This window comes from Ixodes scapularis, unplaced genomic scaffold (genome assembly GCF_016920785.2).
Source record: "Ixodes scapularis isolate PalLabHiFi unplaced genomic scaffold, ASM1692078v2 PGA_scaffold1__304_contigs__length_218370807, whole genome shotgun sequence".
Taxonomy (NCBI): Eukaryota; Metazoa; Arthropoda; class Arachnida; order Ixodida; family Ixodidae; genus Ixodes; species Ixodes scapularis.
In genome coordinates, this window is record NW_024609846.1 from 63,295,488 (window position 1) to 63,313,585 (window position 18,098).

The window sequence follows — 18,098 nt, forward strand, 5'->3', positions numbered from 1 at the left end:
CGGCGTGTATTCTCTTAGAGTTTGCTGCGTTGCCCTACATAAGTGAAATGAGTGGTTCGGCTGAGAATTGAATATGGGCCTCTGTAGCGTGGTATTCGCGAATCCGACCTAGCACTGTTGCGTCTGTAGTAAAACCAAGTCCCTTAGACAATTAAACACGAAGTTGTGTATGCTGCGCAGCAGGCGCACTGCCGTTTTTGATATACAATTCTGCAGAGACGTTCCGGTTGGCGAGCCTCTTCAGCATGACATCTGGCGTCAGAGCAGCCTATACTCCGCGACAACTTTTTTGGCAATGCAGTGGAAGGTACAGGCCCGCGTCCCCTCTCCCATTTTGAGTGTACGCAGGCTCTCCTCCTCCCCCATTTCCGGGGAGAGGAGGAGAGCCTGCGTACACTCAAAATGGGAGAGGGGACGCGGGACGTACCTTTCACTGCATTGCCAAGAAAAGTTGTCGCGGAGTATAGCTCAGTCAGTGTAGTTTCGTGTTGTAGCAGAAGACGAGCGTCAAGTACCGAAGTGGGCTCATGACCGAAAATGAGATAAAATAGTGAAGCAGTGTCCATAACCGCTACCGCCTGAAAATAAAATCACAACAATGATCCTGTAATGTCTAATCCTTGCCAGTTCACCATCTTAAAAACCGCAAACGAGGATAAAATAGTAAAGAAAAAAGGATATATCACTGCTCCTTACGAGCAAGCAAAAAGACAGCCCCGGTCTACACTCATGCATGACCGGCGAAAGCTTTACGCAGAGAAGCGGTGTTGTTAAAGGGCCGCTTTGTAAAAGGGCTTCCTGCCCTTCGCGCTACGAAGATGACACCGCGAGGCAATCTCTACTGTGAAAACTGCAATCGTTCTGTTGTACTAAATGATTCTTGTTCCGATTGTACAATCTTTCAGAAAAACAAAAAAAAAAAGCGAATTTCTATAGTGCACACACAAGTATACCAGTGAAATGACGATACTGCTGCAGATGTGTGGCCTCAAAAACAAAGATGCGTCGCATTTGTTTACATATGATTTTCAATCAACACTACAAAGTCCGGCGCAGGGCGCATTGTCAGCGTGCTCGCCATAGGTGCCTCGTCCTCCCCTGGCCTGATTCAAACTATATTAAGGATTTCAGAGGTGCAGTAGCTGCTTGCTTACAATGTACTTGTTTCGGGGTAATTAAGCCTCCAGTTATCCTTACATATAAAGATTTTTTAAAATTTATTTATCTTTAGATAATTAGCTTTTCTAAGCAATTAAAAGAACAAACGTGTATTTTCATGCGATACGCCATCGCTTTGATTACCAGTTACTCTCATACATGGTTAGGTTGGTCAGCGATTCGTTGTGATTGGCGGTATGTGGGCTTCGAGGGCAGAGCATCTAATTGACTCTTTTATATTCTAAATTATCTCCGCGATTTTTTTTTTTTGTTAACATGGAAGCATGTAGTGAAAAATGGTTGACTAGATGTCACATTGTGGATCCCAACATCTGATCTTGAGATGTTACGGCAGCAGGCGCGTTAGATGTAAGTATATCAGCGTACGAAACACCCTCTTGCCTACCACACACGTTACGCGGTGCAATTACACTGCTTGGACGTGAAAAAATTGTAACTCATATTTTACGTGCTTTATGGACGTCCCTGACCATAAAGGAAACAAAACAATCCTTTTCAATGTGGTTTCTTGTACAGAATGGTCAACCAGGATACGCACCGTCTCATACAAATAAGTTCGAAGACTTAAACAAGCTCACAGGTAATACGCCAGAGAAACGCTTAACTTCGCACAAGCTTGGTAATCCTAGGTGCCTAACTTGGGCATTATATTGTTTTGCTCCAAGGTTAGTCCCAGAGTACTCTTCTTCGGCATTTCTATGACTTTTCTCTGGCTTGCCATAGAATTGCCGAAATGCCACACCAGAGCCAAAGATGCAACGTATTTAAACCGAAGAACTAGCCGTGAAGTCTAAACCTGACACTTAATTGACAATTCAAGCCCTAATTTGCCCATGCATGAAAGCCGAAGAACCGCAACTTAAGCCTAAATCTCGCTCTTGTTTAGAAATTTAGGCGAGACGACGCCAAAGAACAGCCGATCTACGTGCAGCTAAGCCCAATTTTTACATATGTCTGGCGAATTAGGGACATGATACCCAAATTCTGGCCGAAGGAAATAAAGTTCATCTCGACCTTGGCTTCTTCGGGCTTTTCAAAGCCCTAAACTCCTAGACAGAAAGCCACGTTCAACTCAAATTAGAGTCTACAAGGGAAACTGACGAAACATTAAACTGGACGCTGCGGGGACCGTGTTGTATACAAGTGAACAATTAGGCCTTCGATTTCCATTTTTTGTTTTGTTTTGTTTCTGGCTCTAATCTGAACAGCCTGTACAATCATTTGGAAGCAATGTACTGCGCTGGTCAATTAACGTTGAATTTCAGTCCTTATTTTCACATCCCTGAACCTGCTCGGGAACGAGCTGCTTGTTCACCACAGTAAAACGCGCAGCTGTCGGAATTCCCGCAAAAACATTTCCCGGAAAAGCGAACACCTGAAAATGCCGTAATCATGTCGGGGCAAAAACGGAGGTTCAAAGCATACCAGGCACCCACTACAGCGGCAGGTATGGCACTTTTACTTGCGACTGTATAAGTTTACATAACAGAGCGGACTGTACTAAGTCGCAGAATTTGGTGCATATTTTAAGCGTGTTCCGCCTAGCGGAACCAATAGACAGCGCAGAGAAGGCGCCATTGGAAGGTGAATTTCGCTGATTCGCGTATATCGAGTGGCTAAATTTGTATCGCGATACCATTTACAACGACCTGGAAGTACCCTGACATGGCCATCACTCAAAGTTACAGCAATCGGTAACTTGCAACTGAACGAACATCGTGCACTACCTGAAAGCTGCGGAGTAAGTATTGTTTACACTGCTCCAACGTGGTTTGGTCAACTGAGGCTAGAATAAAATCATAAAATCATGTCGCCGACACGGCGCATAGGTTACCACAATGCGATTGCAAAAGTAAAATCTTTAAATTCAAGGTTTGAAAAATATCTTAGATTAATGATCCCTCAAACCCTATATTAATGTTTGTCACTGAACATGACCGGACCAACGGCTAATAACAGGATAGCCAATGTTAGGATTTTATGTAACAAACTAACATCTGAAACAATTACATAGGTTTACATGCTTTTTGGTAAAAAGTATACAAAGGGTAATTGTTGTTTACGTGTTTCTTTTTCTTTTTATTATTTGGTGATTCAAGACGTAAATGGGTTGCAGCATATAACAAATCAACCTGCGGTATTTTTGTCTAGTTTTAGTAAAATTAGGAAGCCACTTTCGAAAAAGAGAATGTAACATATTTCGAACCAAAAACATTGAGGTATATTACACGTACGAGACTGCGTTTGGTGTTTTTCTTTTATATTGTTCTTGCAGGAGTCACAATGACAAAAGACAGCTATCAAGTCCATAAAATCTCCCATAGAGAAGAGTACGTCATGGATCGCGCTTGGCACATTCCGTTCCTCGGTACCCTGGTGTCTTTCTTCGCGTCCTCGCCCTACAGAATATCAGGCCTCCTTTTGGTAAAAATTATGGAGGAATTTAACGTCAACCGCGAGGAAGCTTCGTGGCCAGTAAATATGATATCTTCTGGCTACGACATAGGAGGTAAGGAGCATCAAAGTTGGCACACTTATTTACTATAATTGGTGGCAGCTTTCTGCGGCATTTCAAAAACGAAGACTAAACAAATATATTTTTTTTGGGGGGAGGGGTAAATCTTTTTGGCATTATAGAAGTGAAGAGCGCTCGCGCTTGGCTTTGATCTGTGCCTAACGTAAGCGAGCGCACTGTGTACCATACGACGAGCAAGTGCTCCAAAATGCGGTCCAATGGGACAAAGACGCCAATCAAGGGGGAACATTGAGGAAACATAGGGAACACGCAATGACGAAAGAACCAAGCGCGCGCCGTCGATCGTTGAGGTCTGGGGCAAACAAAATCACGTGTCCTCATTCGGCGGGTAAATGAACACACAAGGTTCTCAAAAAGCAGACGAACTTACATGCCTTTAACGTCATGGCATTTAAAAAAACACAATAAAAATTAAGCAAATTTTTAACCATTAAATATGTATCATTTTTAGCGATATAATGAGAGCCACAGTCAGTAACAGGCTAAGATTGCAGTGATGAATTCACCTCAAAGACACACATATAAACCTGCTAGCCAATCGCTTCTAGTCGCTTCCTTGACGTCACTGAAATCAGGACTTCGGTATTCGCTCTTGTTCGCTGTAGTTTTGCGTAACGGAGCGAGAATTCAGCGGTCATGTCGCCGACGATGTGTTCAATATCAGTACGCCAATTTGGTCGAGCGAAAAGGCGACCGCCGTAACTACGATTGACAGGCTTCGTCCGTTTTCTGCGCGGTTTCGACTCAAGTGACGTAGAGAGGATATAGTGGTATAAGGCGTTTCTGCTCGGTGTTTTTTTTTTTTTTTTTTTTTTTTTGGGGGGGGGGGGGGGGGGCAACTTTAAAATCCTGCATTCACCGCTGTCGATACAATGTCTATCCGAGGCGTGAGATGCCACGCCCTGCTGACTGGCTGGTTTCCGTCTGCTTTTTGCTGGCTTCGCAATTAAAAGACGCCTACTAAAACAATGACGGCATCTCCATGTGGTGAATGATGTTGATTTGGGCGAAGCTCTGGTGGTGCTGATGATACTGATTTTGTTCATAGATAGTGCTGATGGTGCTGAATTTTTTTATTGCGCATAGGTAGTGCTGAGTTCCGGGTTGCGTTTCGACTTCATTATTACAGCTTTATGGTCGGCGAAATGCAGAGCCAGTGGTTCTTCTAGCAGATCCATCCTGAAGTCCGTAAAGACTATATGCAACTTTTGATCCATGACATCCCCAGCTCTTGAGTTATTACCACATCTCAGAGCCCCCTACTCGTCCCGCAGTCGCGGCCGAGAGATTGAGGCGATGGACTAGAAAGCCATTGGGGTGTCCCCGCCCAGGTTCGACTCCTGTCGACTGCGCAAACATTGTGTTTTTTTTTCTTTTTTTAAGAAGACATATGGGATGGCAATCGATGTGAGCACGGATGCCGGAGGGACAAGGCTAGAGCCTAAGGAGCTTTGCCCCTAATAGCAACTCCAAAAAAGAAATAACAGAACTTATTCTTCCGTAAAACCTGGTATTCTTGCGAATTATCGTCCCTGCAAGAAATCTCATTGTAAGTTAGGTAAGCCATGATCGGATAGCCCTAGGCCACCGTCACAAATGAAGACGCTATGGGACAAAGTTACAATCGCGTCCAGTTGCCCCCTTCATGACACGAACTAGAAACTAACCTTCTTCTATTCTCTGTATCTATCGAAATATCGTAGGCACCTTTGCCGTATCGCGAGAATACCGTCGCGCTCAATCAGCGGCAATCGTCGTTCCCTGCGGGTGCAGCGGATATATAGCCGCTGTCCCCGTCGCTTTACTTAGCGCGAGTTTGTGCGCTCATCCTGTGGCCCAACAGCTTAGCCAATACTGAATCAGCGGCAATTCCTACGGACATCAACCGTGACGCTTCGGCTTTGAGGTTTCAAAGAAATGGCCTTCTTTTAGCGTCGCCATGCTAGTATTGTCTGGCGCCATTTGTACTGAGAAGGAGCCACATAGTTTCGTTTATGAAATGCGCCAGCTGGGCTACACTGCGTATAGCAACTTCAAGTTCATGCCGGAATTTGCTGGGCGAGTTTATATTTCTGTCAGCATTCGTTTTATCAGTTAATCTGAAGCAACCAAGCCAACCTTACTCGAGCTTCCGTAGGTTTCTTATTTTATCGTCTACAACGTGTTCCTCCAAAAAAGAGAAAAAAGAAAAGAAAGAAAAGTACAGAGTTTTACTACAGCAAAAAGTGAACCAGGCGTCACGGAACGCCCATTCTCCGCCCAAATTTAGCGCTAGCAGTTCGAACCTAATGCCAAAATTTTAAAACAATTCGTTATGTAATTTAAGCGTTACAACTTTATTAGTTATTTTGTAAAAATTGAAATTGAAAAATGGGGGCCTATTTTTGTCTTTTTCCGGTTACTGGCACCATTCAGCTTCACGCATTCGAGAGTACCTTCGGCCGCCAGTTTCTCACTTAAAATTACAAAAATCACTTTTAACTTCTGTTAAGATTAACTTTTAATAAGATTAATCAGCTATAAATATCTGGCGTGTGCTTCGGATCGCTAGCCCAATATTTCGGGCAGAAATGAGCGTTCGGCAGTAATAAATTATTTTTTTTCAATAACAAAAAAAAAAAAAAAGAAACTTTCGCAATTTTTTTTTGTGTGTGGAAAAGGGGGGGGGGGGGGGGGGCAGCTGTACTAGGAAAAAGTAGGAACGCTACAGAGCATTTTGTCTTAATTCTTCTCGTTCATCCAAACAGGCCTTGTGTACGGTCTGCTTTCTCAATGGCTAAGCTTAGCACAAACTGCCGTCGTTGGAGCGCTACTCACATCATTCGGAGTCCTTACGTCGGTTCTCGTTTCGAACATTTGGTGGATGACGTGCACTCTGGGAATACTGCACGGTAAGTGTAAACTTCTATTTTGACCTGTTTTTCGCGTCCCTTTTGCATACGCTTTCAATAGATTAAGCTCCTCGGTGGAACACCTGGGAGCTTAATTTGTATTTCTCATTGTTGGTAAAAAATATGTTTCGAATAAAAAAAAAAATGTCTTCTGGCTTAGTTAACTGCTTATTTATCTTTATCGTCGTGGCGGTAGCCGTATTTTGTCTTAATATGGAGGCATTGAAATATGAACGAAATAACGCGTATTTTATTATATTTATTTTTACAAAAATAATTTGTTTACTTTTACATCCGGCGTATTATTCCGACTATAATTAGTGGGCTTCACTCAGTACGTTTGCCCCTTTTCAGTGTGACTGTTATCGCTGGCCGAATTACTTATTTGATGCAACTTATATATATTTTTTTTTATTGCTGGGGTAACTCTTTTTTAAGGTGCGAAGCGGCGAATTAGGTTTCCATATTCTTAATGTAGACAAAACTACATATAAAAAATTAGTGCCTCTTTCGCAATATTGCTGCAAATGCAGTCTTGCTTTCGCCGTCAAAGCCTAAAAGGCCTGGCAAGTTCCTACGTGCAACATCACCGCGGAGAAACACTCAACTGAATTGCTTCAAAATGCTGTTGCTGCTAGGCATTTGGCACGGATTTTATGCCTTTATGGAGCGAATACGGTAGCTGACAGATTCTATGTTTGGTTTAGTATTAAAACATCAGTGGGCAGTTTCATTTAAAATCGATTACGCGTGTCAAGCTAAATATTTTTACTTCCCTCAAAAAACAAATTATACATTATGGCCCCAGTTCCACAATAAAAAAGAACTTATTTTTTAGATAATTTTTAGAGTTATATTTATTTATTTATTTTTTTTTTTTTGCAAAAAACTTTGAAGTAAAGCAAGGTGAAATGATCCATTAAGGTTGCTTGATTTTCGTACTCAGTTCTGTCACTGGTTATAAATGCGTAAAATAGAAAACGTTTACACTAAGTTTTCTTGCAAATGCATGAGACATAGCCTATTTTCCCCTTTAAATTAGATTGCTTCGGCGTATTTGTTTACAAAAATAAAAGAAAAAATGCAAAATATCACATCTTTGCCGTTTTGGTGAGATATTTGGAGTCTTGTGTGTTAGACTTCATCATAAATTTTGTTTATATGCCTACATGCTATACTCATGTAGGCATACACATGTTCTATCAAGTAGCAGTACTCTAGTTTAATTTATTTTCCCAAAATAAATTATAGAATGTTTTTTTTTAAATTTCGTAAAACAAATTATTTTATCTTTAATTTTAATTTGCTTTAATAAAAAGATCAATTTTTATGTCCATATTTTCTTTTTTCTATTCCCAATAACGTTAACTTTTCTTGGCTTTAACCAAACTTCTCTATCTTTTGTCGTATTTTCTGTAGAAGTACAGCCTCTAGATTGTTTAACAATATCGGGCGAACGTCGACCGGCCGCTAGAAAAGCTATTTATGGCGGCGTGAAAGAGCAGGTCAGCGAGGGTACGCGCGTGTGTAAGAAGGCACACGCTTGGCCTCGCTGACTTGCTGTTTCGCGCCTCGACAAGGCGCTCATCTACAAGCCGGTGTTCTTAAAAAGACGATTTTAAAAAATCTGGAGGCTGTAGTCAAACACAGATCCATGCACGTGAATCGGCAAAAGGGTATTTTCTAAAGCTGGCTTTACTGCAAGGATTTGTTAACCTTGAAATGCTAAATGCAGGGGGTAAGGGGCGGCGAAAAGTGGCGGTGGAGATAGGGGGAGAAAGTTGTGTGGACGTGCCTCTCCCTTATAAAAAAATGTCTGCCACTACCCTCACCCCCTTATGCCTGCCCCAAAGCTATATATACACTCCGTGCGACGCGGCCGGCGCGCCGCCGCGCGGCCGTTACCGAAGGTAGGCAGTGAGAGTCCCAGCGAAACGAAACCACGCCGTGTACACTGGTACGCATTGAAGTCGGAGCGGTGCGGTTGCGTTGGGTTGACAGCATGAACTGCTGCGTCGTTAAGTGATCCAATAGTTATGCGTCGTGTCTCGTGGGGACGAAGTTTCACAGTTTTTCACCTCGCCGATGTTTTGTGGGACAGCGACAACGATGGACCGGTGCCGTACGACGCGAGAAATTTGGTCTCCGGATCATGCCTTCCACTGTGTCGGCACGGCTGACATATTCTACACTGCCGCTTTGCGCTCTTCGTTTGTTTTCGTACCAGTAATGCCATCCCACATTCGCGGGTATGCAGTACGAATTTCGTTGAAGGAATGCCCTCCAAGGAAGTTTCGTCCTCCTCGTACGTGTCGATGATATTTCCGGACCAGTATGGCACGCAGTCTGTACTTCATGAAGAAAGATTCGGACGGTACAAAAAGCGACCAATATGAATCTAAGGAAAACTACAATGAAACTTGGAATGAATGGACAATCGATGTTTGAGTATGGAAGTTTATGTGGTGTGCTTTCTTTTTTGATCGGCCTCCTTTTGGATGTGGAAACGCTGACACCCCGAGTCCTGTAGGCAACATTCTTTTTTCTCGGCTTTAGAGCTACCTATCGCAAAGTTGTTCGAACTGGAAGTACCGCCCACTGGTACCTTCCTACCAGTAAAATGTGCACCTCCCGGCCATGATGAGTGGTATTCTCTTGACAGCCTTTGATGCTCAAAACCGGTTCCCATTTAGTTACGCCGCTCAAACATATTTTTCCCTTGTTAAACTATGCCACCTCTATTAGGTATAATAAGTGTTTTGTCAAGTTATGGTCGTCCAAGTACCTGTGTGCCGAAAATCAGCCCCTCGCACAACCAGATTGCTACACAACAACTGACCGCAAAAGCCTTTGACGGCCAAACCGTGTGTTAAATGGCCCTGCAAACTTGGTTTTCTCAGCTTTGAAGCCACCTTTCGTAAAGTTGCTTCAATTGGAAGTACAGTGCACTAGCCTCTTCCTACCTGTAAACTCTCCATTTCCAACGACCAGTGGTATTCTCTTCACAGCCCTTTCACGGTCAAAACCGTTTCCCATTCAGTTACGCCGCCCAAACCAAATTTCGACCTGGTTTCCCTATGCCACTTATTTTTGGTATTATAAATGTTGTGTCAAGTTACGGTCATATCCAAGAAACTGTGTGTCCAAATCTGCACACAAAACACAAGATTTTGGATCCAATATTGGATATTCCTGACAACTTTATTCCTTTATTCGTTAGAACCATAATTTTCACATTTGCTGTCTTAATAAAACTTGGCCCACTTAGTGAACATCTCACTCACCTCCAAATGTCATCGTCCCAGCAGTCCTACGTTTACAGCGACGAGCGAAACAAATTTCCCACTGAGAGCAATTATGGTGGCGGCCGTCTTGCTTTTCGAAAAATTTCTCAAACCCCTTTTTCGACCACAACTAAAGAAATTACCCCTAATAACAACTCAAACTCCATATAAAAGGAGCGGAGAACAGCTAAATGCCCTTCTCAAATCTCTCCCAGCACTCATGCAACGGCACCCTCAACTTATCGGCTCAAAAAGCAAAAGTTCTGTCCGTGCGCGCTTCCGCCGCCACAGCTTTGCACGCGAAAAGGCGCCGCAGGCTGCTGAGCGCGCCTCACTGTCGAACGCCAGCTCCTCCGCTAGCGGCGCTACGCGCGTTTTTCAAAGCGCCCCCTATAGTTCCCGCACGGAGCGTATATATATATATATATATATATATATATATATATATATATATATATATACATATATATATATATATATATATATATATATATATATATATATATATATATATATATATATATATATATATATATATATATATATATATATATTGCTTTGGGGCAGGCATAACGGGGTGAGGGGCTCGGCTTCGTCAGGAGATGTCATAATCATGTCAAACTGTCATAACTGTCATAATACATGCAATAAACTCCTAGCATAGCAACTCCGCAAGCACGGATCTCTGACTTATTCCATTTTCCCGGTCCATTGTTCTCAAACTACTCTGCCTCACCCTATATTTATATCTATATATATATAGATATATATAACAGGTAATTTCATTATTATTGTTGCAGGACTGGGCAGTGGAACGATGAGTGTCTGCACACAAGTTTTTGTGAGCCACAACTTCGTAGTTTACAGAGGAATAGCTCATGGCATTGTAAGCACTGGGCCGAGCATTTCAGCACTCGTCTTCCCAGGCCTCCTTTTGTTAATGACAAGTGCATACAACTTCAAGGCCTCCGTAGTCCTCCTTGGCGGCGTCCTTCTAAACTTGATCCCCCTCAGTGCGCTTTTTACCCATCACTCGGCAACGACACCGTTCAATTTTTCAGAAACTAACAGTTCCCAAAACCCGACACCATCAGAGACTGCGTCAAACATTGAGGCAAAGCAACACGGAACTTTTGAAAAACCGTCCTCAACTCTTGAATTGAAGCCAAGGCTCCTGAGAACAGTGGCAGAGTTACTTCGAACTCCAATGTACTATGTCCTTCTTGTATCGTGGCTAGCCTTGTATTTGAACATGGACATTGTTCTTTCTACAATCGTCGACTTTGCCAAGGATATTGGAGTCTCCGAATCTAAAGCCGCGGCCCTCCTTTCTTATGCCTCAATCACGGATGCATTGGGGCGACTATTGATTCCGCTTGTAGCGGATAAGAAGCTTATCCGTCGAAGCACCCTGTCGGCCGTAAACTTTCTGGCACTCGCACTATTTGTTGCAGTCCTCGCCAGCGTGAGATCCTACGTGATACTGGTTATTTTAACGCTTCCCATGGCAGCGGGAATAGGTTGCTCGCAGGCGATGTTTGGTGCGCTACTGGCGGACTATATCGGCCTTCAACGATTATCAGCTGGTTATGGCCTATGCAGTGTCATCGGCGCCCCGATTCTACTTCTCAAGCCTCTATTTATAGGTGAGAACGTTTGCCCATTTTCACTTTTTATTTCGTCTTTCTAATGGGAGAAGTAAAGAAGAAACCTTTTCTGATTTCCGGCAACATTTTTGATTGCATGAATTATAAAGTAAGAACTGGCAAAATACTCAGCCTGGGGCTCCACAAAGTATTAGATGGAAATTTTGTATTCAAAGGTTGAAATTATGTTAAAGACTCAATAGTGATCTGCACCTCCTGTTCCGGTCCCCTAAGGGTGAATTACGAACAGAGAGTGTTCAGAAATAACTATATCATAACAACTATATCATAAAGACGTCTTCGTTTTGCACATAGCGACCCGTGCGTTTCTATGAATTGTCTGCGTTTCGTAATCAATTATAAACGCATTTTTGTTGTATTGAATAGTTATTTATGTTTTGATAAAAGCGGGAAACCAGGAGAAACATATCTAATCAAATCAGCAGGCCGAGTACACCTTTAATATCGAAGAGGCAGAGACGTTGTATTGTTTCGATTTATAAAACTTTCGCTTTAAACTAGCATGACTAGTTATTAGCTGTCATATTACTAAGACATAGAAAGTCACCAGATCATCGATATATTATATACGATTCTTTCCGAAACCAAACGCTAGGGTTTGTTCACCGCACATCGCACAGATCACCAGGGAACGGCCTTTCACTTCCATGATACACAAAAGTGAAGACACAGAAACGGTCCGAAACACACGAAGAGATTGTCGCGGAGAGAATAGGGAATAAAATAAATAAATAACAATAATATTACCCAACTCCGATCTTAACGAAAATTGTCTTAAACAAATATAAGATTTAGGTTCGAGCGGTGGCAAGGCGATAGGTCCACGCCTGGTGCAGAGTCAGACAAAGAAATCGACAACACGTAAAGGCAAAAAAAAAAAAAAAAAAATTCAGTCAAGACGGAAAAACTTAGCCACACACGGCAAGAACGAAAACCAACTCCTCCGGGCATTCCCTAAACGGGACACAACCAAATGCGTACGAACACGCTCTCTACAGCACCGTCAAGCCACTAGGCACTGACGAAATAAACCCAACAACTAAACAATGCTAACAAACAGTTAGTAAGAAAACATAGAAAAAAAAAAACGTTCAGCAGAATCGCATTCGAGAAACAAAGTTCAGCAGGGCGAAGAAACACACACGAAATAAAAAGTTAACGTGCTCTTCGTTAGTAATGTTGCCATCTTCGTCAGGTGGCAACTGGCAAACAGAAGCATCTTCGCGTTCTTCATCGGAAACGTTGAACAAAAGCTCAACTGCAGCCTCCAAAGTAACGAAGCGTTCCGCCATCTCCTAAGAGGAGAATTATTGCATGGTAAGGAAGTGTGCCACCACAAAAAAGGAAGCCATAAGGTTATTCTCTACTTACACTGACAAGTGGTGAGATTGCCACGTACTGCATGTGCATGACGCCACGACTTACTTGTGTTATGGTGCCTGGAACGCGTCTCCGACTGGTGTGTTTGGCGTGCTATGCTGCCCATACATCAAAAGTGGTCCCCAAGTGGCAACAAATGACGTCACAGAAGCCGGAGTGTCATGCTATTGACTGTCGCGCTACTGGCGGTTGGCCGTAGAAATGCTGGCGAAAAGCGCGAGCGAACGCGAGTGTCGCTGTCGTCACAGCGTCCCAGGCGTCCCAACTTCCGGCTGCTGCACCTTCCGTGGACTGTCACAGTGGGGAGCGACCTGCAACAGAACAGGCGTCTGCCATATCTACCACAGTTGCTGGGACACAACCAGGGTCGCGACCGGCGACAGCATGACACTTCTATGACGTCATCAGGCGGAAATCGAGGGACCACTTTTTTGAGCGCGGTAAACACACTAGTGGAGACGCGTTCCAGGCACCATGCTTGCGTTGAACAATCTCAAAAGAACGACAAGGAAAGCTGCCATTCAAGTTTCTGCCAACCGCCGCACAGGGGGCGCTACCAAAAAGACTAAAAACTATACCGAAGTGCAAGCTCCAGTTTACGTTGAATTTTGCTACTGTCAAATGCCAATGTTCCAAAAACGGAACGTTTGCAAAAAAACTCAATGCCAGTAAAAGACGTACAGGCTCTTTGGTTATTTATTTTTATCACATAATCGCGAATGATTTCCCTTTGTTCTAAATCGCTTTGTTCATTTGAACGCCATTTTTTCTTGCGAAATGACGTAACCCACAATTGGCTGTGAAAAAACCCAAGCTATGTAATTTCACAAACACTGATTCAAAGTTTTTAAAATGACAGATAGTAGAAGCTAAAATTGCGGTGTTTTGCACATTCATTGAACAGTATGCGAAAACGAAAATTAAAAACAAAGATGTATTGCAAAAGAGAACAAAAAATCAAGTTTCACACGTTCTAATTTTGGAACATTGGCAAGTAAAAGGTTCACCTCTGTCAGGCGACTTGAATGCGATGGGCTTCCCTAGCGCACTATGCCGGTTACATGATCGCATTGAATGCGACAACTGGATTCGATGCGACTAAGATTCATGTAAACGCAGCTTATGAGCTGTCGCCCCCCCCCCCCCCCCCCCCTCGATATATATATATATATATATATATATATATATTTATCGAGAGAGAGAGAGAGAAGGCTTGCAGAAGAGGAAATTCTAAAGTGTATGTCCTAGTCAGGGGCCAGACGGGCACCATTAGTTGGGGGCATATATATATATATATATATATATAGTTTTGATTCAGGTATTTTGCTAGTTGGGGTGTTACTGAAAACGGAAGAATCGGCAGACTTTTTTCTCGGTGCAATGGTTACAACAAGGGAACGAAACACATACCCATAACGCGTGTCTGAAAACTAGGTTGAGGTCTCGAACAAATATGATAGTGTAAAAAAATCTCCTTCACTTGATCAACTACCAAAATTAAAAGTGGGTCTGACGCCGTTTTGATATTATGTTCTAAATACTTTTCTCAATATATTTTTAGCAGATGCCCATCGTGTGATGATTTTCGACAGACAGTATTCCGTATCGCACGCTAATACATTTCGTTTCTCTAAACCTGATGAGTTTTCTGAGACGTGTTATGTTCCCAACACAACATCAAAGTCGTATCATTATGCTAACTATTGGAACTCTTGCACACGTCATACTTCAGTAATTCCATATGCGTTCGTCGTTGGCAGCAGGCATCTCGAGACGTCGCGAAAAGAGGAAGTGTCGTTGGAATTATTTCAGAAACAGCGGATTCTCGGCAAACGTCTGTCTTGGTTAATTTTTTCTGCGTTAATATTTTCAAGCGTTAAAATTCCACGTCCGAATTTTTAACGGTGATTCTTTCGGAACGAAATTTACTCCCATTTATTCCTCCATAGGAACTCCCCATAGTAACGGTTTGCTTGAAGGAGTGACGTCATACTTATGGTGTCCATTGTTATACAATTTGTTTTGGCAGACTTCCGGTGTTCTTACATTCTCTTATCTGAACATGTCTGAGACGAAAATGAGAATAGCTTTCTTGACCATCTAGTAGTTCCATTACTGAACGTATTAACGTCGACGAGCGCTGTACGTTAGGCTGTCTGAAGAAACGTGTAAACATGTAGTAGACTATTTCCAACCCACATTTGCTAAAAATGTTTTGTTTTTTATGGGGTTAATTCGATTTTGTTTTTCGTTGTACATTGATGCCATTATTAAATATATTACCAACTAGATCGTTTGTGCGCAAGTACAACCTATTAGTTTTTACTAACTTAACATACATCTGGTCTAGTTTAGACTAACTCGTTTGTGTATGATTTGTATTTGATCTGGGTGGCAGTGAAGCAGAACACAAATCGACTTCAAATATTTTTTCGTGAGACGAAGCATGCAACAATAAAGAGGAAGTTGATGTTTGTTCGGGCCTTGAGATATTTTAAAGAAGACTACTGAACTTTAATTCTTTCTAACGACGCTCAGTAAACGTCTCTTGCAACTGATTGGCCCGGGATGTCGTGGTACGTGTAACTCGAAACTTACTTTTCTCTCTGCCCGTCGAAAATTTTGTGTCGTCTTTTTTTTTTTTTTTTTTACGAAGTTTAAACGGATATTCAATTCTAAATGTGTATATCTGGCTAGAAACGGACGATATGTGGGGGCCTCATTTGAGAGCATGCAGCCTGTCGTTGAGAATATTCATGACTATTTTTACTTTGTTCTTTCTACGGCTCTTGGGCCTCATTGCACGCCTTGAAACCGGTCCACCAGAGTCTTAATGCGCTTTACCACCACATTAGCCACCTACATCTTGTTGTAGTTGTCAAAATCGGGAGCAAGCAATTGGTTCGTTTCATGGATATAGATGACGTTCGAATTCATCCTTTAAAAAAATATTAATATTAAGATGTTTTTATTAATATACCATATGAGAAATATTTGCTTACAATTCATAACAATTAACTAATAACCATGTTGCAAAGCGTGTATACGCTCACAAAGAAAAATATATATCGTGTGACAAACATTCTTCGCAAACATACCTTTTCATTCTTGTAAACACCAGCGCGACCAAGTCGCACAAAGTTTTGGAGTGTTGAACTGAGCGAGTTCGTAAAAGTTTAACATGATATAAATAGCAGCTACAAAAACAAGGACCACAAAAATAACACTTGCTACAGGACAACAACTGTAGTCATGTCACAATTTTTTTTTGTAGCCGTCTATCCTCCCAGAAGTTTTTTTTTTTTTTTTTGTAGCCGTTATTTTTATTAATTTTTGACTTGGTATAAACGTATAAAAACATAATCTGTTTCTCCGCAAAACAGTGAGCTACACTTGGTTACGGAACTTTGGCTCTTATGTGCTCAGAATTCCTCCGCAGTTTTTGTGCGCCTTAAGCAACTGGTCTCCTGCAAAAACAAAAAATGCCACGCTTGACTCATCCCTGAAATAGGCGAGAAAATATGCGTGAAAACTCTGACTTAAAAATGTTTAATATTTTTTCAGGTTACTTCAGAGACACCATTGGATCGTACGTGAACATGTTTCGTGTCCTGGCTGGGCTTCAAATATTGAACAGCGGCCTTTGGTTTGGAGTGCTTTTTGTAGAAAGAAAAAGGTTCACTCTGTCGCTTGGAAAAGAAACACCAAAATAATAGCGTAACCTACTACACAGATTACAATAAAATACTGAAGCTGCCAGACCGATGACGCGCAAGTAAAAAAAAACACAAAAAAGGGAGATTTTTTTAAGCACATTACACCACAGACATCTCAAAGAAAGAAACAAAATCTGAAGTCTTCGCAGATACTTCACGAAAGACTGAGCATTCAAATATATCAAATTTTTCTACAGCTAATACTGGAGCGGGTGCAGCGCAAAGGTAGGTTTCGTGATTTCTGGGCACACTTCATATGCGGGTATGCTTTGAGCTTTGAGCTTCCATTTATGCTCCTGTTTTGTTATTACCTCTCTGAGCACGCCAAGGCATGTCTTGTATCTGTTTTAGTTTGGTTTCCATCCGGTGTGTTGTTTGAGTTTTAATACGGAATTTTGCGTTTCCTGTCAATGTAGTGAGCACCACACAGGAGTCCGATTTGGTTGTGTATGAGCACAAGCAAAGTAAATTATTATTATTATATTGCTTGTTTCTGCTTGCCTGAAATAATATTGTCTTGTTTCCCTGCATGTATTGTGCTCTATGTTGTGGAGCTTGAACTGCTCTCTGAGTCTGCTATGGGAGAGTCAAACATGGAAATAGTTGCTAATTTGAACTTGAGTTGTGCGTGTGTGTGTGTGTTCATATTGAAGTGTGCCAGTAGTAAGACCCATAGGTTTTTCCTGGGCACTATACTAAACACTGATTGATTGATTGATTGATTGATGGCTATTATATCATTACTATTATTTGCTGGCTGAAGCAAAGGGGACAGAAAATGCACCATAAACAGATTTCTCATTTGCACCGTTTGACAGCAACCTGATGTAGCACATGTAATTCTGGGATACCAGTGGCAATGTGTTTTTGAAAGCTGGCGTGGCCCAGGGTTCTGTACTGTCTTTCTTTTTATTTAATTACGATATAAAGGACCTCGCGAAAATTCTTTCAGGATAGGAAATATTTCAATATGCGTACGATACTTTGTTAGTGTCACGGCATCTTAATGTGCGCAGTGCAGTTGCCTTATTGCACAATGATGCGACGCATGTGATGTGTTTGTTTGGAACTATTGTAGTGGAAATCAACATTAATAAAACAAAGTGATGGGTTTTAGAATTTCTGTAAAACGTAAATAAACTGGACCTCTCTTTTAGGGTTTCATTAATCAAGGAGTGCACACTGTAAATGTAAAATGCTTAGATGTTTATACACCAAGATCTCTCCTGAGATCTTATCATCTTTTCCTTTGCGTGTGCCACACTACAGCGCTGTGTCTGGTAGCGCATTTTCTCCCCCTCTGGCAAATATGTTGATCCCGGTCACCCGCATGCAACTGAAATTCAATGACTTCGCCGAAAAACTAGATATATTCAACGATAGCATTTCAGGTCTCCGAGCGTCATTAAGGCTATTGTTATGCATTTAATGGTGTTCTTAATTTT

General features: G+C 42.0%; 1 protein-coding gene across 1 annotated transcript; it reads left to right on the plus strand.

Annotated features, from left to right (window-relative positions):
* Positions 1 to 3,516: 3,516 nt before the first annotated feature.
* LOC115319203 (monocarboxylate transporter 14) lies at positions 3,517 to 17,136 on the plus strand. Its single transcript, XM_040218503.3, has 4 exons — positions 3,517 to 3,688; positions 6,463 to 6,606; positions 10,691 to 11,536; positions 16,502 to 17,136. The coding sequence occupies exons 1-4, from the start codon at positions 3,517 to 3,519 to the stop codon at positions 16,648 to 16,650; spliced, it is 1,311 nt and encodes a 436-aa protein (XP_040074437.1). The 3' UTR covers positions 16,651 to 17,136.
* Positions 17,137 to 18,098: the final 962 nt, after the last annotated feature.